The 20,225-nt window shown below is 46.1% G+C and overlaps 1 protein-coding gene across 4 annotated transcripts in view; it reads left to right on the plus strand.

The window, feature by feature from the left end:
* kif26ab (kinesin family member 26Ab) overlaps positions 1–18,019 on the plus strand; it is a 67,791-nt gene extending 49,772 nt beyond the window's left edge. For all 4 annotated transcript variants that reach the window (XM_084012975.1, XM_084012976.1, XM_084012977.1 and 1 more), the window contains 12 exons: positions 1,322–1,505; positions 5,102–5,314; positions 6,342–6,435; positions 7,033–7,295; positions 8,186–8,369; positions 9,088–9,247; positions 9,570–9,732; positions 10,565–13,835; positions 14,424–14,617; positions 15,554–15,574; positions 15,684–15,834; positions 15,931–18,019. In XM_084012975.1, the coding sequence (XP_083869101.1) occupies positions 1,322–1,505; positions 5,102–5,314; positions 6,342–6,435; positions 7,033–7,295; positions 8,186–8,369; positions 9,088–9,247; positions 9,570–9,732; positions 10,565–13,835; positions 14,424–14,617; positions 15,554–15,574; positions 15,684–15,834; positions 15,931–16,112 (5,080 nt within the window). In that variant the 3' untranslated portion in view covers positions 16,113–18,019. The remainder of the gene's footprint in view (positions 1–1,321; positions 1,506–5,101; positions 5,315–6,341; positions 6,436–7,032; positions 7,296–8,185; positions 8,370–9,087; positions 9,248–9,569; positions 9,733–10,564; positions 13,836–14,423; positions 14,618–15,553; positions 15,575–15,683; positions 15,835–15,930) is intronic.
* Positions 18,020–20,225: the final 2,206 nt, after the last annotated feature.

Consider the following 20,225-nt stretch of genomic DNA (forward strand, 5'->3'; position numbering starts at 1 on the left):
GTCCGGAGGAGCCCAGAACGGGGCTAATGAGCTCAGGCTGGCCTATTAGGAGACTGCTGCACACATGGTTCTGCCTTTTTTTGCTCTTTCACATACTCTGCTCCTTTGACTCCCCCTAAAATCCCTTGCTCTGCAGATTCCTCATCTTTTAATCTTTCGCTCCATTTTTTCTCTCATTCGCCGTGCCACCCTTCCCTCCGTGTTGACAACCGCCTCTTTGTGTTCCCTGCATCGCTCTGAAATCGGACTGCCTGAGCGAAAACCAATTGAGTGCGTTTGAATTTCCTCAGAGTATTACTTTCCTTGCCGACCTTGAATTTTCCGCCGCGGGAAACAGTGTTAGCTGATCCAGCACGATGCCAGACCTGGAACCACTCTCGAGTCTGGCCAGATTCCCTGCAGGCCGTGCACAGATATTGGTACTGTCCTCTGAGTTGCAGGAGGTTTAGACAGAATGGGAGGAGTGCACGTGCCTGACTCGGTTGGCCCTGTTACCAATACGTGTCTCGTGAGAATCTGACTTTGGGAGACAAGAGGTCAGGATGACAGTGGATTTTAATTAGACCGTCAAAAAGCTGGATTCAGTTACAGCAGAGTGTTCTGTTAGATGCCAGCGCAGCAGAACTGCTCAGGCAGTCTAGAGGAGGAAGTTGGGTTTACCTACCTGCTTCTTAAACGCTGGTGCTGGCCAGCTAGTCTATTGTAAATGATCAAAACTGCCAACAAACAGCACACATTCCAGCTTTGATTTCAGCGAACGAGTGAACACGCTCATAATTGCTTAGCTTTAGTAACAGAGACAGCCATGGCTGTATCCCAGAGGGCAGTGTTCCACCAGTCCTCGTCTGTCATGTCTATGACAATTGTTTTGTGTTTGATCAAGATAAACGCATTAGTATGCTGTACCTTGCTGCTATGACAGCTTCTATTTGATCCGTGGCAGGGGAATAGGGTTGCTATTCAGGTATGTGATGGATTTGTACTTTCTGTGAATCAAGATGTAAGAGCACTTTACCTGCTCTCGTTGATGGAGGGCTGAAGCATTATCTTTCTTGGTAGGGGAGGTTGAGGTGGGAGTTGGAAGAAAAAGTAGTTTTAGAGGGGGAAGTGGTCGGGAGTAGCACTATCTGGCTCTCCTGCTGACTTTGTTTTCTTTAGGGGAACTAAAAGGAGCTTGTTGACCTTTTGTGTTCCAGGATTTCTAAAGGCTTTACAGCACACCCTTACAAAGACTCTTGGCTCGGTACCAACACCTGAGCACCAAAAATGATTAGCACGAACTGTATGAAATGGTGGTTTTCTTTCTTTTTATTCTTTCCAGGGCAGCTCAGAAGCTGAACCTGTCCTCCAAGCGGAAAAAGCACCAGCCCTCACTGCTCCATCCACAGGAGCCCTCCATCTACCCCACCAACTTCAGCGGCATCCTGCAGGCCTCGCCCCCCCCTGCCCCGCCATGCCTGCTCCGAGCCGTGTCCAAAGTGAAAGAGAACCCAGGGATGGGAAAGGTGAGAACGGACCCATACACACAACTACACACATATAACATACAGATACACACAGACTCCCCCATTTGAAGCGGAGAATGCAGGGTGGCGACACAGTGGTCAACGCGCAGCGGGCCGTCTGGTCCGGTCCATGCAGATAGTCAGATAAGCCTCCCGGAATGTCATGAATTCATGCAGTTTGTGAGAGCAGCATTCCTCTGTCTGAATACAGAAAGACAGCAACAAAACTATAATCCACAAATCTGCGGTCACGTTGAACGGGCAGGATTTGTAATTCCATTTTAGGTACAGTGTGCGACGATGAAAGTCAGGTTGGCAGCAATAGGACGGTCATTAAACAAAGCTGTGCAAACACGCTGCTCTTCCTCTGGTTTATTGGGTATTGTTTGTCTGAGATCGCGTCCTGTATTTCTAAAGCAGAAGAAGTCCCCATAACAAGATTAGATCCCACCTGGATAGGAAGTGCTCGCTTCTGTTGCCAAGTATCCAGACGGTTGAGATTTAGTCACATATTGTAAACCTCCCGTTGACACAAGGACTTCATAAAAAAACGGTAATATTAACAAGCCTCCTCAAGCCCAGACCTGTTATCTTTGCAGCTTAAGGGGTCGGTTTTAAAGGCGAAATCAAGATTTCTGACATTGTATCAAGTATCGGGCCAGATTTTCTTTTTTTCTTTTATTGTGAAGTAAAAGCATCCACGTGCTTTCTTTGAAGGTTTGTCTCCGTCTCTTTTTAAAGCTTTGTTGAATCACAGTTGCGTTCACATTTTCTGTAGCCTACATGGTTTAGATTTGGCCGACATCTGTTTCATATTCAGCCTCAGACTGAATGTCTTGTTTCCATCAACCGTATGTGGGTCACTTCCACTTTTTTCTCTCTTTTGACCTAGACACAGTCCTTTCAGGTATAGACAGTTGAGTGGATGGAGGAATGCCAAACCACACTAATGGATTTTGTGGGGGATCAAGGGACAGGGAAACAGGGCCATTAGCACGGAGTCTGAGGTGTGAAAATACTGTAGCCAGTCCTCTCTGGCCTCCAGTGTCTGATCTCTGCCAACATAAATAAAACTGAGACATTAGCTGGCCTGGCAGGCCCCTGTCTGGTAGACAGACACTCGGCAGTCATATGTGGAAGCCCGGTTTGAATGTCATAGCAAATGTAATTTACTCAACATATGTACATGTCAGTCACAATAACGGCCCCTGTGCAGTAGACAGAGAGTTTGCACTTGGACTGCAGAGTGCGAGATGAATCAACTCGCTGAAAGAAAGGGATTTCCAGTGACATTGTAGAGAGCTGGAGCCTGAGTCTGTAGCAATATTTATATACTAGTCGTGGGAAGAATGATCCTTTTGTATAGGCGTGAAGGCGGTAGAGTCCCATACTGAGTGAAACAGTCTGTCAAAAAGGGAAGAGAGAGTTAGCTACATTTTAAAGGTTTTATTTCAATGCCTGAGAGGCTTTGCTGCACTTTTTCCAAGAAGCTTTGAAAGATTTTGAGTTCCCCATCACGTATATTGTAGGATATAGAAGCTTTACAGTTGTTATAATGCGAGGCGTAACACTAACACTCGGGGAGCTGACAGGGACTCCCAACACTGCTATTCATATCCCTAGCGCTGTTTATGTCTCCTGTCAGTCACAGATATATGACTTTGGAGATATAGTAGGGGTGTATTTTTGACCGTCACATAGGAAGGCGATATAGAGTTGTTGGAATTACAAAAAGAATACATTCTGGACATGAACAAGCACGACCACACCCTGCACATCTGTGTGCAGCATGGCAGAGGCAGGAAATGGTGAAATTGATACCCTATTGTTTGTGCCACTTTACTTAACTGGCAGAATGACCTCACTCCTGTAACCATGGCAATGAAGTTAGACACGCATGGGTTTGTCAGCGCAATGCCGAATTAGCACCTTTAGATATGAGCCGCCGTTCCTTTTTAACGTGCCATGCGGGGCATGACGAGCTGCACCGTGACCCGAGGAACGCGTTAAGACCGTGAGCTCACCTCGTGAATGTCGAGCCGCAGAATGCAACAGGGTAGGCTTCTTAATGTGGAGCGGCCATTTTCCGGGCAATGGAGGGGAGGGAGAGGAGAAGGAGGAAGAGCGAGTAGGTGGGATAAGAAGGGGGGGCCATATGCTCCTGCACTCCCATGCTGGCGAGCAGCTCACGGTCCAGAAAAACAATCCCGCTAGAGGGATAATCCCCCAGCGTGGCGCTTCACACACATTAATTTCCGCCATTTTCTGCTGTGACTTTCAATACACACCTTGCTGCCTTTCACTGACACCTTTACCTTGACAGGGAATGTGTTGACCCATCGGGTTCACCACTCAATATGGGACTTAGTGTTTCCACGGCAACCGTCGATGTCCATCAACACCGACAAAGTGCATGTGACGTTAATGCACAATGCTGAGCCACGCTCCCGGTTTGGATACACTCGTGGCTAACTATGGACCGGGCTAGTGGGGCCAGTGCCCCCGGGGGCCTCAGGCTGCCAGGGGGCCTCCAAGCCTCGGGCCTCATGGGATGTGTGGTCCAGGACTGATCCTTTGGCTCCTGGGTGCTTACGGTGTGTGCTAACCACTGGGCCCCCCTCAGCACTCTGCATTCAAAGAGTGAGCAGACCACGAGGGCCCCTCAGCACTTACAGAGGGAGGGTCCCTGGGCCCGTTGGTTTTTAAAACATGAGATCATCATTTAAAGAGTTAGTTGAGTGTAACACCAGTGGCCAAACACATTTCCTCCATTGCAAGCCTCATGTTTCACTTACCTTGCTTTGTTGATGTTTTTATTTTAGTTTAGTTTGTGCTGAGTCATAGTGAAAAGTAAATATCAACATATCACAGATTTATTCTTACCATATGCAACATTCATTGGTTGAATGCTGTTAAATGTTAACCTGTTTTCATGATAATTCTGCTTATGCGCTAATGTTGCTGAGGATGATCATTGGTGGTTCCCATTATAAAATAGCCTGCTGAGAATACCAGCCTTGTGGTTGCTGCTGTTACTAATTTGTTGTTATTAACTACATCATTGGTTTCCCATTGTGGGTGATAAAGGGGGGAGAAAACAGATATGTAATGAACACTGCAGAGATGAGAACTGCGGATGATTTAATCAGTCCAGTCAGTCCATTTAAAGGCTTGCAAGTATAAACGTCTGTGTTTCGCTTCAGTGGGCCTCTTCCACAACGGTTTTCTATAAAAATGATGATCATCTTTTTTTGTAGTAGGTTTGTCTTAGTATCATTTAGTTTTGTGGGAAACTGCTAAGTGAAATGCATCTCTCTTGTGTACGTCAACACAGCCATTGCTGTGACTTAGCCTCTCTATAACCTATATGGAGAATGCCTACCATACATTTCTTCTCCTCTGAAAGTGCACTGTAAGTAAAACATGTTAAGCTTAGCCTGTATTTTTTTTCCTTCTCTGTGCTGAAACCGAAATATGGATTCGTAAATCTCCCTGCTGAGTCCGTCTGCACATTTTTAATGTTTAATGCTTTTTCACTTTCTAATCCAACCTTTTTTTCTTTTTTTTTTGCTTATCCGTCTCACTCTGGGGTTTAGGTGAAAGTGATGATGCGTATCTGTCCATCTCTGGAGACCGAAGACTCCTCAGAGTCTCAGTCCTTCTTGAAAGTGGACAGCAGGAAGAAGCAGCTGACCCTCTACGACCCCGCATCCAGCCCACACTCCAGTTCAGGACACAGGAGATCCGCCACCGTTGCTGTCCCAAAGATATTCGCTTTCGATGCTGTTTTTACCCAGGATGCCTCACAAGTAAGGGCTGGTACTACACGTGTGTTTTTGTGTGCGCAACGCAAGGTGTCATGTGTGAATTTGGCCTCTCAAGGGCAAAGGGATGTCTTCATGTTAGCAGGGTGTGGCCATAGGCTTAGAGAAGAAATGCCTGTCTTGGGTCAGAGGGCATTCTTACCAGTGTGCGTCTAACAGCTGGGCCTTTTAAGCCCTCTGGGAATGATGCGAGTCCACCACAGTTATATCTAACCTCTCCTTTCATAGAACAGCTATATGTAACCTCAGCTCTCTGCAGACATACCCACTGAGATTACAGACTGAGGTCACATACATGTTTACGACATGCTGACTTGGGAGCAGACCAGTTTTGCTCTGTCTACAACTTCGCCTTACAGCATAGTCAACAATTGTATCTATGTCACTCACTGCAAAATGTCCACAAAAACATCTGAGGTGAAGTATTTTTTTACATTCCCCCATGGTGCAGTAAAGTAGCTACGAGAGCAGATAAGAGTGTTGTGTCTCCGTAGCGACGAGACCCTCAGATCTTCTGTCACACCACCCACGAGGAGCAAGTATTTTCCTAAGTAAGCTGCTGATAGCTAAAGCCTAAATGTTGTTACTGCAGAGCTGAGGCCAAGCTGCTAGATTGTGCCGCTGGGACAGCACTGCTGGTGGCTAACAGCAACAGCAAGCTGTTCTACTGTTGGAGGCCTTGTTTGCAGTGTGATATATGGGAAGGGGCCTCTGCTGCAGGAGCCTTGCCCCCTAAGGACCCATGCTGAAACAGATTGCAAAAATGAGCCGAACCTTGCAGCACACACACACACACACACACAAATGCACACACACACACACACACACCTGAGTGATGAGAAATACTGAAAGCATTAATGTTTGGGTGTAACAAATGCCAAATACCTTCAATAGGTATCTTTTTTTGATTAATTGTTCCTTGACCGGAAGTTGTTGAACTAAAAGTGTGTGCTTTCTCTCTCTCTCTCTCTCTCTCTCTCTCTCTCTCTCTCTCTCTCTGTATTTTTAACAGGCTGAGGTGTGCTCAGGGACAGTAGCCGAGGTCATCCAGTCTGTGGTGAACGGTGCAGACGGCTGCATCTTCTGCTTCGGCCAAGTCAAGCTCGGTAAGCTCCTCCACTGGCAAGAGATTAGACAAGAGCCTTTGTTAGCCGAAGAAAATTCTCATTGCTCTTTGTTAGCAGCACTTGATGTCCACAATTGGCTTAGCGGTGCACTGGGCTGCGTCAAGGAATGGGAGAGAGCGGAGGGGAAGGAATGGGTAGTGGGTCCGGGGAGTGGGGTGAGGGGTAAAAGTGCTGCATCCAAGCTTCAGGGCTCAGTCTGTAATTAAAATCTTAGTAATTGGCCCGGACTCTTAGGCTGAAGGGCTCACTCTCCTCATGCTGCTGTGTCCACCAGGTATAATTCTCCACAGGATTACTGCTTCTGGAACGGCGCTTTGGATTAGCGTTTTTTTTTATTTTATTTTGCACGTACAAAATATTACCTCCTTTTTTTCCCCAGTAGTTGTTGAACACAATAACCCTCAGAAAATATCTAACATTGGTGTCTATCCGTTTGTCAATTTCCTGCCCATTCCAGCCAGCTTAATGAAAGAGGTCATTTTAGTTAATTTGAGCATATAATGTGTACAACTGGCTTTTCCGACACAAGGCAATATTTCCATTTCCGTTTCCATCCCCCTCTCTCTTTTACCCCAGGCAAGACATACACCATGATTGGCAAAGACAGCTCCACTCAGAGCCTCGGCATTGTGCCCTGTGCCATTTCCTGGCTGTTCAAGCTCATCAATGAGCGGAAGGAGAAGACGGGCACACGCTTCTCCGTCCGGGTGTCCGCGGTGGAAATCTTTGGGAAGGACGAGGAGCTGAAGGACTTGCTGTCCGAGGTGTCCACCGGCAGCCTGCAGGAGGGCCAGTCCCCTGGCATCCACCTAAGAGAGGATCCCATCTGTGGCACTCAGGTGAGAAGCATCACGCCTCTCCACTCTTTCTTTGTTCGCTGATCCTTTCATTCTCTCTGTGGGATATACCGTCTAAGTCTTTCCGAGTATTGATCTTTTTCTGTCTATGATCCAGCTCTTCCTCTAGAAAAATATTTTTCTTCTGAGCCCATGTGTGTGTGTGTATGTATGTGTGTGTGCGTTTTCCATCTCTCAGGACTTCCCAGTCCGCCTCACTCCATCTTACCTGCCTCTCAAATCCTTGCTTTTATTTCCACCAAACCCATCCGTGGTATTGATGGCTTTCTTCTTACCTTTGTATTGACTTTCCCGTCAGCATCCATCAGCATCTATTACCCGTGTGTTAGCGCAAGCCCTCCGCAGCACAATGGAAGCGTTATTGGGGGATGGTGGACCACTGTAGGTTTGAAGGCACTCACAGGTGTTGCTGTCAGATGTTGTTTTTGGGGGATCTGTATGGACTCTGACTTCAAAGGCTGTGCAGATCTGTGATACGCCTCCTTGCTCTTCCTCTCAACAGCCACTTGTGGGCTCCCTTCATGATGCCCCCCGCCTTCTCTCTCTCTCTCTCTCTCTCTCTCATTTCCGCCTCCCCCTTTCCCCCCCTCTCTCTCTGTATCTCACCACCATCATCACATCCAAGGTGAGGGAAGTGCCCCCTGCCTCCTGCGCCACCATTACCTCTCCTAATCCTCCTCCCTCTGTGTGCATATCTGTTGTTTTAATCACCCCCGAGACCCGCTCTAATGGGCAAGAAATGTGTGCCAGGGTCCAATTAATTGCCGCCCCTCTCTTTCCCTTCCTCTCTTTCAGAGTATCCTTTTCACATCTGTCCTCTATCACAAGCCCTATGTGGCCTCACCCTGACCGTTTCTCCCGTCCCCCCACAGCTCCAGAATCAGAGTGAGCTACGTGCCCCCACGGCGGAGAAAGCAGCCCTCTTCCTGGATGCGGCCATTGCTGCACGCAGCACCAGCAGACCAAACGTGGAGGAGGAGGAGCGACGCAACTCCCACATGCTGTTCACTCTGCACATTTACCAGTACCGCATGGAGAAGAGCGGCAAGGGAGGAAGTTAGTACCGTTAAGATTACTGCATCTACGACTCTTGCAGGGTTCCAACGAGTTGCCACCTCATATTTTTTGCGATAAACAAATATGATTTATTGTTCATTTCCTAGCACATGTATTAAAATTGAGTACACCGGCAGTGTAATTTATCTGAACATATCATCTCCTAATTATAGCTTTATAAAAATGGCCTCCCTTTCACACTGAATAATCATAAGGTGGCATAAAAGTGCACTATGAATGTAAATGGAACATCAGACAAGGCCCTTATTTGCAATGTTTATGGATGAATTGGTTGTGAAATTTGTTTGTACGCATGCATTATGTTTTGGCCAAGAGCAAATATTTGAAGCCCTGCTGACAGGAGTTTAATGTGTTGCTGCTGCAGGTGTAATTACATCACCCACATAACAATGTGTAGCCCTGTCATATTTTACAATGACGGCCAATTCCTTCTCGCTGTATTTTAAATCACTAGAAAGGGAAATATATACTTGCCTTCTTGTTACCGTGAGTTAGACTTCTGTTGGTCGTTTACTTGTCAGGCTGCAATTTGGATTACTTCGCTGTGAGAATTATGCTCATAAATAAATCAATCAGCGATCGAGTCTGGGCTGAGCCCTGCCGCTCCTGTCATCATGGCACCGTGCGTGAGGAGCTGACTTCAGAGAGGGAGTGTCTGGGCTGCGCTCACCTGGTTCTTGTTCTGTCGTTGGCATAGTGTCGGGCGGTCGGAGCAGACTGCACCTCATCGACCTGGGGAGCTGCGAAAAGGTCCTGAGTAAAAGCAGAGACGGTGGGGGAGGCTTGTGTCTTTCTCTAAATGCACTGGGAAATGTCATCATGGCGTTAGCAAATGGAGCGAAACACGTACCTTACAGGTAAGAAAACCACCATTAGTTTTACTGTCTCTTTTACTGTGTCTTTAAGTAGTTTCAGGCAAGTTGCTGCGTGTGTCGTCAGGCTAGCAGGTTTACTGTGTGTTTAGTTTGTTTAGTTACCCTCATATAATAGCTTTCACTGGTGTTGCATAAGATTATATGATAGCAACTCAGGTTTGAAAAGATTGATGACACGTCACAGGAGTGTGTGTCACTTCAGAGAATTGCAAATGGCTCTTCCTGGAACCATGTCAGCCCCCTTTTATAGTCTTTTTTTGGAAATATGACTGTGCCGTTTGCTCATTTCCAATGCACCATGTAGGGACAGCAAACTGACCATGTTGTTGAGGGAGTCCCTTGGCAACATCAACTGCAGGACCACCATGATCGCCCACATCTCCGATTCCCCCGCCAACTACGCGGACTCTCTCACCACGATCCAGCTGGCATCCCGCATCCACCGCATGAGGAAGAAGAAATCTAAGGTACAGGATAAACTGATCAGCGCCGATATATGCAATAATAAACTGTAGAGTAAGAAATTTTTTTTATAAGAATTTTTTCAATTATAATTCTTCTAAATGATGATTCTTGCCACAGCTGTGCTCCGTTTAATGTTGTGTATAAATGCAGACTAATTGTTAATTCAGCGTTATTTTTAAATGTTGCTTATACAGCGATTACATTCCTAACGTGCGTGTGCGACTATATTGCATTCATCACATTTCATGCCACGACTCGCGTCCCTAAATCTGTCTTCGTCCCGTGATTTTGGAGCTATTAAGCAAATTAATGTGTGAATGCTTCTGCAAATGAAAGATTATTAGTGCAGTAACTCCGTGGTAGTTTTTCCTCGGCTCCTCAACGCATAATCATGTAATCAATACCACTGCCCAAGGAAGTGTGTAATGCATTCCCTCGGATTAGGGAAATATATGCTCCAGATAATTAGGTGGAATGACAGCATGTATTTATTTGGTATTGGTCCCAGGCATGATTAGAATGCAGACCACATACAGCATAATTTGTGTTATTGACATTAATTTCTGTGTGACTATTGATGTGCACTTTTAACCTTTAGATAAATATCGACTGGGAAAGTCAGAGGAATTAATATTTGCCCCAAGATTGATTTCATCATGAGATTGTTAAGAAATGCATCTTCGATGAATTACAAGGATTAAAATGGGTTTTGGAAAAAATATTGTTCCATTAACATTGTAAGACGATAGAATTACATTACTGTCATCACTTAATGAGATAATTTTTAAACCCCCCCACGACTATCTTCTCTTCTGCTTTAACTCTACTTTGCAGTACGCATCCAGTTCATCTGGAGGCGAGAGTTCCTGTGAGGAAGGGAGGATCCGCCGTCCGCCCCACCTCAGGCCGTTCCACCCTCGGACCGTAGCCCTGGACCCAGACCTACCCTCCATGCTCAGTGACCCAGACTACTCCTCCAGTAGTGAACAGTCTTGTGACACTGTCATATATGTGGGCCCCGGGGGAACTCCGATTTCGGACAGGGAGCTTAGTGACAATGAAGGCCCACCTGCCTTTGTTCCAATCATCCCCTCCCTGAACAGGAAGAGGTCTACAAAAGAGGGCCCTCTGGACAGAGACCAGTTCTTTAAATGCAACACATTTGCTGAGCTGCAGGAGAGGCTAGAGTGTATAGATGGCAGTGAAGAACCCACTGCCTTTGTTGGGGAGGGCAAGCGAGGCCCGGCTAGCCCCAAGACTGACATATCTAAGGAGAGCCAAGGCTCCGTTTCACCAAAGACTGTAGCAAATATTTCTTATACCCAAGAAGGCATCTCACCCAAACAATCCCCGAAATCTGTTGCCATGCAACCGATCTGCAGTGACAACACTAAATCTATACCGGAGAATTCCAAAACGCCATGCATCCCTGCAGAACGGGCAGCATCAGACAGTGTTCAAAATGTGTGCAGAACCAGCGCTGACGGTGAGAAAGCCTTGGTTCCAGAAAGCAGAGTTAGCCCTAACAAGCCAGCGATTGCTTCGGGGTCTAATTCTGAGCCTGTGGTGAGGGAGAAGGTGTACTTCAACAAGAAAGCTTTGCCCAAGCCAGCCCCACCTCCTTCACAGCAGAGAGACAGCAAGGAGAGCGCTGGCAACGAGGAACGATCCAGCACTAGAATGCCTCCTGTGGGAATGAGCCACCAGTCCATGAAAAGGAGGGATCCTTACACCTCCCCTATGCTCAGAGGTCCGGTTGAGGTGTGCCAGGTGCGGTCCACCCTGAGAGAAAGATGCCTGGATCGCGATATCCTGAGAGCCACTGTGACGCTGCAGCAGCCTGTGGAGCTGAACGGAGAGGATGAGCTGGTGTTCACCTTGGTGGAGGAACTGTCTATAGGCAGTATTGTAGATAATGGTCGGCCATCCAGCATTATCAGCTTTAACAGTGACTGCTCCCTTCAGGCTCTGGCCTCCGGTTCCCGGCCTGTCAGCATCATCAGCAGCATCAATGATGAATTTGACGCCTACACGTCGGCCGCGGGAGGATCAGAGGCGAACGTCGCCGTAGTCGCACCTCACCTGGAGGGAGGGATGGAGTGTGTAGATAGCAGGGGCTCATCAATCAGCTCTTGGCTGAGTGAGGTTAGTGTCTGCACTTTGGAGAGTGAAGGTGCTCATTCCACAGACGTCTTCCTTCCACAGGCCAAACAGACTGGACCAGAGGCCTCCTTTTACTTTGATTCCCTGGATATGTTCCACTGTGTATCCACTCCTAGAGATGCCAAGAACTCCTTAAACGACAGTGGATTTAGTTTTTCTGAACTTGACAGCGATAGTACCGCCTCAAGCAAACTGTCCTTGACAAAGTGCCCTCCGTCTCCAGAAACATCCAAAGGCTCCCTTAGATTCACGTCTAAAATAACTAAAGCTCACTCGCTTAGCTCCTCCCAACTTCCACAGGGCCCCTCCATCGTCCATTCCAGTCTTCCCAGGAAGATTAAACCTACCTCATCCATCTCCCATAGCAGTAGCAGTAGCAGCAGCAGTAGAGAGCCAACAAGGCAAGAGGCTAAGCAGGAGGATCCCTGGCAGCGTGTTGACAACCATTCAGAGCTTCAGTTTGCTGACTCAAGCAGCACCAGTAAATTTCTCAGAAATACCCCCAGTGGCATCCCTTCCAGCAAAACATGCAACAACAGCAACAGTGTACCTCGCCCACCCAAGGTGCAGGGGTCTACCTCATCCCAGAGGGTGGTCGATGGCTGTGAAAAGTCATCCAGTAAGAATCCACCCAGCAGAATGCCTCAGCTGAGACGAGGTGCCACCACCCTAGGAACAGTACCCGTTATTCATTCCTCTACAGACTACAAGGGAACCCAAGATGTAATCGCATCTACCACAAGCCTTAAATACTCCTCCCTGGGGAAAAACAACAAGGCTAATTCACAGAAAGCGAGCAATCTCCCTAAACCTGGTTGCACCTCACCTCCCCCTCCTCCAGTGCGAAAGTCCAGTCTTGACCACAAGACTAAGATCCTGCTGCCCCAAAGTGCCTTAAAGTCAGCATATGGGGAAGCAGGACGGACCTCTGGAGCAAGGGCAGCCGTGTCCGAGGACGAGCTTGAGGTACGCCGCAGAGCCGACTCCACCAGTTTCAAAACTTCCAGCCTTACAGCCAAAGTTACCTCCAGCCTGAAGGCCAGAGGGCCAAGAGGAGAAGCTGGACAGCATTATGGCAGTCAGATGTCCCTGGAAAGGTGTGAAAGCCTGTCTGTGTTGGGTTCAAGACCTGCACTCAGTAGGGAGAATAGTGGGGCAAGTCTGGGAAGCGGCAGTCACAAATCCAACAAGTCCATCCCGAGATTTGGGATTCCTAATTCATCCAGCTCTCCTATAGCGACCTGTCCATCATCCCCGACTGGAGGAAGTCTTGGCAAACCTGGTCAAGCAAAAGCTTCAGTAGCTCCCAGAGCATTAGGAGCCGTCAGTGGTAGTAAGGCACGCTCACTGTCAGTCAACAACTCCAAGGGCCTAAGCTCCTCCACCAAATCTTTGGCCGCCCCCATGACCAGAAACACTAACGCCAACCTCCCACCATCGGGACGAACATCAGCTCCTCGGACAGCTGCTGCCGTCGGCAGTAAGCCAGGGAGAGGAACCATCATGGGCACCAAGCAGGCCATGAGGGCTGCCAACAGTCGTGTGAGCGAACTGGCAACCGGCAACATATCAGGCAAACACATGAGAGCGTCGGGAGATTCAGACAGCGGGAACGATAGCGGGGTGAACGCGAGTGAAGACAAATCCCCCATAGCCGCGCTGCCCTCTCCGTACAGCAAAATCACGGCACCCAGGCGGCCTCAACGCTACAGCAGCGGCCACGGCAGCGACAACAGCAGCGTGTTGAGCGGGGAGCTTCCCCCAGCCATGGGCCGCACCGCTCTGTTCTACCACAGCGGCGGCAGCAGCGGATATGAAAGCATGATCCGTGACAGCGAAGCCACAGGCAGCGCTTCCTCCGCCCACGACTCGATGAGCGAGAGCGGCATGTCGACTTTGGGCCGAACGAGGAGCTCCAAGTATCCCAAGAAGAGAGCGAATGGTAAGAAACTCATTTGGGTTTTTATACGCATCAATGAATTGCAGGTGCATATTATATACACATATATACTGGAAACAGCAGCGTCATTGCCCTTGGAGCTACACACATTGAAATAGCGTCTCGAAGGAAATTAGCCTTATAGCGGCTCTTACTTGATGAATCCATTCTCATTACATTCACAAATTGGGGTTTCATTGGATTTTCTCTTCTCCTGAATACATTATTCATACATATACGGGGAACATGATAGTGAATGTTTCAAACAAGATGGCTTCAAACTGTGTGATGATCAAATAAGATGGATTGAACATGAGCAGCAGTGACCTGCTTCAGGTTATTGTAGCCCCGTATATATAAGCATTTGGAATTCCTGTGTGTAAAACCAACCTTTTGAATTATTGGGCTGTGTATATACAGAATAGCAATCTATAAAACCCTCATAAATATGCAATCGCCACAACTTGGCATGCCTTGTATCTCTTTACATCTCAGCGTCAGACTCATACATATTTACTCATAAATCCCAGCAAATACTACTATTGCATGTCACCAACTGTTGCCTGTCTGACCGTACACATGGCTTTATAGGCTTCCAGAGAAGACGGCTTATCCCGGCCCCCCTGCCAGACTCCTCTTCCCTGGGGAAGAAGGTGAGCACAGCAGGCCAGTGGGTGGACTTACCTCCTATGTCAGGACCTATGAAGGAGCCTTTTGAGATCAAGGTGTATGAGATTGATGATGTGGAGCGGCTCCAAAGGCGGCGTCTGGAGGAAACCACAGAGGTCAGCACAGACTCTCGGACTTGTTTTCCATTGGCGGTACACTTACTGAACTCATTTAAGATGTTATGTCTGGGTCAATGTCTCATGAATCCCTCTTCCTAAGCCTCAGCCATATTTTGCATGTGCGACATCGATGCTATGCACGCTCAAGACGTGTCACGTTGACTCGCGTTGTGGGAATGTCTTAGCGCACTTCTTCCCAGTTTCTTTTTAAAGACCAAGACAATAATATGTCTCAGACGTCTGACCTTCAGTCAGATCAGTGGCAAATCCCGGAGTTAAAATGTCTGCGTCCAGATTCCCAGAGCTAGGTATTTTGGCAGCGTTCCTCGGGAATGTCAAGAGTTCAGGAGGCAATTACTGACGAGGGTTAATTGGTTTGGAAAATGAGCGATGACTCGGCTTACTGCTGACGATGGTGATGTGTGGGGGGAGTGAAAAAAAAGAGAGAGAGAAGTTGGTGTGAGAAGATTGGTCAGGGAATGTGTGATGAATGCAGGGGTGCTCAACACCAGCCCAAATCAGTTCGCCGCCAGCACTCATCACTGGACGCCTGATCGCTTTTTATAGCTGACTCCTCTTCTGTGGATCATTAACTGCTCCCACAAGTTTGCCGCAGCCAGACAGGGATTTGTGGAGAGAAGATATTAAATCAGCTTGATGGTGGTTTGATTTACTTTCAATTAGGGATGAAATGATCTTACATTTTTCTCTCCCGGCCATCATTGCCTGAATGACAAAATAGTTTTTCTGTGAGTTTCCCCCTCACTAATTCCAAATTAGATTTGGAGTCATGTGCATGCGCATCAGTAGCATGTGTCTACAGTATGTCTATATATTAACATACTGTTTTTATATGCTCTTCATTCTGCTGATATTCTGTCTTGTTTAACATGATAATTTGTTTTATCTGTTTCCCCTCAATCTTGTCTACAGCCATTCCAGGATGTTGACAAGGTGAGCTAGTTTTATTGTTTTTTTGTTGTTGTTTTTTTTTAACTTTCAGCCACTTCAGTTAACTGAGCTGTTGAGGCAACAGTAATTAAATAGCTCTCTTTTCTCTCAGGGCCTGCTGTATTTCAACAGTAAGCTGAAGATGCTGGAGAGAAGGCAACAGCAAGTGAGGGAACTGAGGGCAAAGTATGAGGTGTTGATGGAAGAGCTGGAAGACACCAAGGCCCGACTGATGATGGACCCCAGCAAGTGGATGGGAGAGTGTAAGTGACTGCAAAAATGTTTGTTTACTATAAGTTCATATCTACGTTTGAAAAGATATTGGATGACGAACAACATTCATTTCCTCTTTCCAACAGTTGACGTGGACCAGAATTTGGATAAAGAGTCCCCGGAGTACCTGGAGGCCTTGGCGCAGGCCACGGAGGAGCTGGAGTTCTGTGTCAATCTATGCAAGTCCCGTGTGATGATGGTGACCTGCTTTGACATCAGCATGCCAAAATCCGGAGCTCAGGAGGGACTGCGTGAAGTTGAAGTGTGAGGACAAAAAGAAAGTCAAGGTGGAGAATTGAGGAAGTGAGAAAACAAAAGGATGATGAAATGTAACGGTCAAGCTTATAGATATCACTGGAATGAAGAACAACGAGTGACAGAGATGAGACGAGAGTGGATCTTTGCATGAAAACAGAGGGAATCTTTCACCACCTAGCTACAGTGCCTCATTGTCTGGGACACGTTTTAATGGCAGAGAAATGAAACGTGAGCACAAATGCTGTTGCCTGTCGCGGCACGGCAGTGGCCATCACTTACTCAAGAGTCAATGAACAACACCTGGAAGTGCCTTTTGTATTCTTTTGTTTCGATCCATTATTTTTCATATGGTGCAGGTATCTTAAGCGTACCTAAGCAAACCCTGAACATATTGCTTTTAAGAAAAAAAATATTTTATATTGCATTGTATAGTGTATTTATATGATTATGTGGTGTGTACAAATATCCTTTTAGGGGGGTAAAATAAAGAGGAAAAAAGAAAAAGCAATAAGCTAATGTTATTGCGCTCCCAGACTTTGCCTTTTCTCTTGTTTCAAACCTCAGTCAGCATTTTATCCATGTTCATTCAGCCTCTTGCGCCTTATGTTAACTCTCTGGTTCTGTAGTTTTCTAGATTTTCAAACTGGTTATCTCATCAAGGACTGCATTTGCTGTTGTCACTCATCTCCTGCCGGCTTGCCTGTGAAAGCTAGCAGGGTTGAGTGAATGTTTTTCCCTCCAGTTGCCTTGATCGAAATGGGTCTCAGTGGATGCACTAAGGTAGAACAGCAGTTATGTTGGGGGATGGAGGGCTTATTCAAGCTGTGCTTGCCCGTGTTTATCTCACTGAGAATGGGAGATTACGCCAAAACATATCAATCAGAGGGCCACTGTGATGGATAGCGAGTGATTATTCTTGATTCAGCCATTCTCTCTGGTGCCTCAATACAGTATGTGGTCAAGCGATCCTGCGAGACTTAACCTTCCCTATTACACTAGCCTGCGAGGAAAGCATGATGACTGGTTACACTGATAGCAGTGCTCATCAGTGAGCACATTTTCTCTCCAAATGGGCTTGGAGTGGGTGTTCTCTATACACTGTACAACAAAGAGGCACATATGAGATCGCACAAGTCTACTGGCCTCTTATACAACACTTTTACAAGCGTTACCAAGCCTCGGCTCTATGCATTCCAATACATTTACTGCAACTCCTGCAACAACCTCATTGCTGACTCTCAAGGGCAGCAACACAGTTTGGCCCCCTTTGTCCCCTGTTTTTATTATTATTTTTAAATAGGCAAATTAACAACGTTGATCCAGTGTCTCAAACAAAGACTTAAGAATGGTTAGTTTCCTATGAAATGATGCAGTGAGTAAGCAAATGATCGGGACATTGTTTAGGAAAATCAATCATCAGCTCTTTGTAGCTGCCAGAATGTGTTTGTTATGAATCAAACGGCAAACGGAGAGAGCAAAGATGATGGCAAAGATGATTGCTATGAAAAACAAACTGGTTTTGTTGTATTTTGGTATGTTTGATTTCTATATCTGTTACAAATATGACTTTGTTTTCTTTCTTTTTCAAAGATGTACTCTCTCAGGCCCTCTCTGAAGATGCTGCATGAGATTTTTTAATCATTTTTAAGAATGATTTCTACTCCATTTTTACCATTCTAATTTTTTACAATAACTTCAATTTTCACTGTGGGGTTAGGCTCATAAATTAAATTACTATTACCAAACCAAGACCTTTTTTCAAGAAATTATTATATGTGAGGTCATATTTCATATCAAAACCCATATTTTCGAATAGCTTTGTTTTTGTAAAGGATTTTCAAACCCTGTGTATAAATGTATGATATGGCAGCTTGTGTTTTACTTTTACAGTACCTGTGAATAAACTGTTTCTTCTTACTGATGATTCAGGGTTGAATGTTTTTTTCTCCAGTTCACACATATTGTACAGTCTTTGGATTATTTGTTTCCGCACCATTGCAGAGTGGAACGGGCTGTAAGCACGGTTTCTGTAAGTCTGCAATCTTCTCTGGGAAACCTCCTCCACAAACAACCACTCACCTTTTCATGTATTTTTCCCATTTATTGCCTCGTACAAAAATGGGTAGCTTTAATCTCTGCCACATAAGAAATGAAATGTTGTCTCATACAGTATTTGACATCAGTGCAGCTTACACACCTTACACATTACGCCCCTTCTTTTTCCATAATTATACTTTTATAAACTCATGACGTTTCCATTAGTTTAATATAAAACAAGACGTTAGGCTATATATATATATAAAAGACCTTTTCATTGCCATTCTGTTGCTAGAGCAACAGCTTTGGTGCAGGTTTGCTTCCTGTCAGCTGCTGCATTGGCAAATATTGCAACAGCAAATGGCCCATTTAGAAGGTTTATCTTGTGAGGTTGAAATGAAACTGTGCATCAGACCAAATGTGTTACAATTAATTAATTCAATTAATGAATGACTTATTCTGAATCAACTATTAACTATACTTAACTGAATGCACATGCATTTGGATTAAAACAAATGCTCATATTAAGGGCTCTAACTTGACGTGCACGGCGCTGACTCGAAGCGCGCGTGCGCGACACGGAAGTTTTTAACGGTTAGGGGCAACGTGCATGTGTTTGGGAAATACTGAGCACACCACTGGATAAACAAGACTTTGATTGATACTTATATGTGAAGAGTTCGTAAACCATTTAATTCAATTCAAAGGATTTACTCATTCACCGTGGAGGCGTAGGAAAAACAAACCAAGCTTTGTTCAAGAATTCAATTAAACAGCGGTGAGTAACGTTAAGTGACGCACTAGTGGCTGTTTTAACAAACCGTCTACCTCCTCCGGACCGTGTGCACCATCATTGTCATCAGGTAAGTGTGAAAATGAGTTTTTGTAGACCCATACGGAGTTGCCATCCCCAGCTAGCATAGCGCTGTCCTGAGCTGAGGTCTAATCAGCCGTAATTGTGAACACCTGTGTGCCTACGCAGTGCATTGAAACCATTTAATTAAGCTACACCTTTCCTGGCAGGAGGTAACCGTGGCTGCCAGCAAAGTATAAGAGGTCTGTTTTGTTAAACGCCACGCAAAGCACACCATTGCTGTTTACCCCACCATGATATCAATTTTATATCTCTGCTTGAAGGTGCATTTTGTAGCAGTTTTATGCCCAACCATGTATTTAAAAAACACACACATTGAGGTTTCTGTGTGAGGCGTCTTGCACCTTGTGGGAGAACATCGTTTTCTCTGCTTATTTGAATCAACAGTAGCAAATTAGCCGAATTGTTAAAGCGTTGAGTTTGCTGTCTAGGACATGACATGGAGAAGTTGCAGGTCCAGGGTGATTAATTACTCCCTGTATCAGGAGGGCCTTCTGCTCAGTGTGATACACGACTCCTGTTGAGTATTCTAATGTAGGGATGTGAGTGTGTTCAGCAGGAACCTGGACCCTGCTGTGCAATAACATCTTGCCTCCTCCTGGTTAATACTCTTTTGATCAAAAGCATAAGAGGTTAATTTGGCGGACTTGCAAGACCAGCTGGTCAAATCAAATTCTATGGGTGATTTCTTTTTTTTCAGGCTTAGTGGGTTCTTGGCGCTCTTTGACAGCTTGTGAAGGCACTCCCAGACTGTATTACTGTACAAAGGAATCAAATTAAATATGCCGCTACACCCGATTCTGAAAAATACAATGTAGGAAATGATATATTTTCATTATGTTAGTCTTCATCCTGTTGTGATTTGGCAGAAAAGCCTTATATTGACAAATCACTCGGCGTGCTGTCTGCTCAGACTGTACCTCGTTGCTCTGAGGAAGTCTGTCTGAGTGGAAACAGTTGGCCAGGGCTGCTGCAGACGTCTGATGGCCGCGGAGCACAGTCAGTCGTGTGTGTCCCAGCCCACTTTGCCTTAAGGCCCTCATTATTAGCAGGGAGTTGGATGTTGTGTGAGAGTAGAAATGAGTTCACTGAAAAGTCAGGAGTCCCCTGTCACCCTTCACCCCAACCCTGTGTTGGACTTTTCTCTTTTTTACATTTTTTTTATGCAAAAGTAATGCCAATCTGCTGCAATTCTCAGTCCATTTGATGTCT

This window comes from Eutrigla gurnardus (genome assembly GCF_963514095.1).
Source record: "Eutrigla gurnardus genome assembly, chromosome: 7".
In the NCBI taxonomy this organism is placed as follows: Eukaryota; Metazoa; Chordata; class Actinopteri; order Perciformes; family Triglidae; genus Eutrigla; species Eutrigla gurnardus.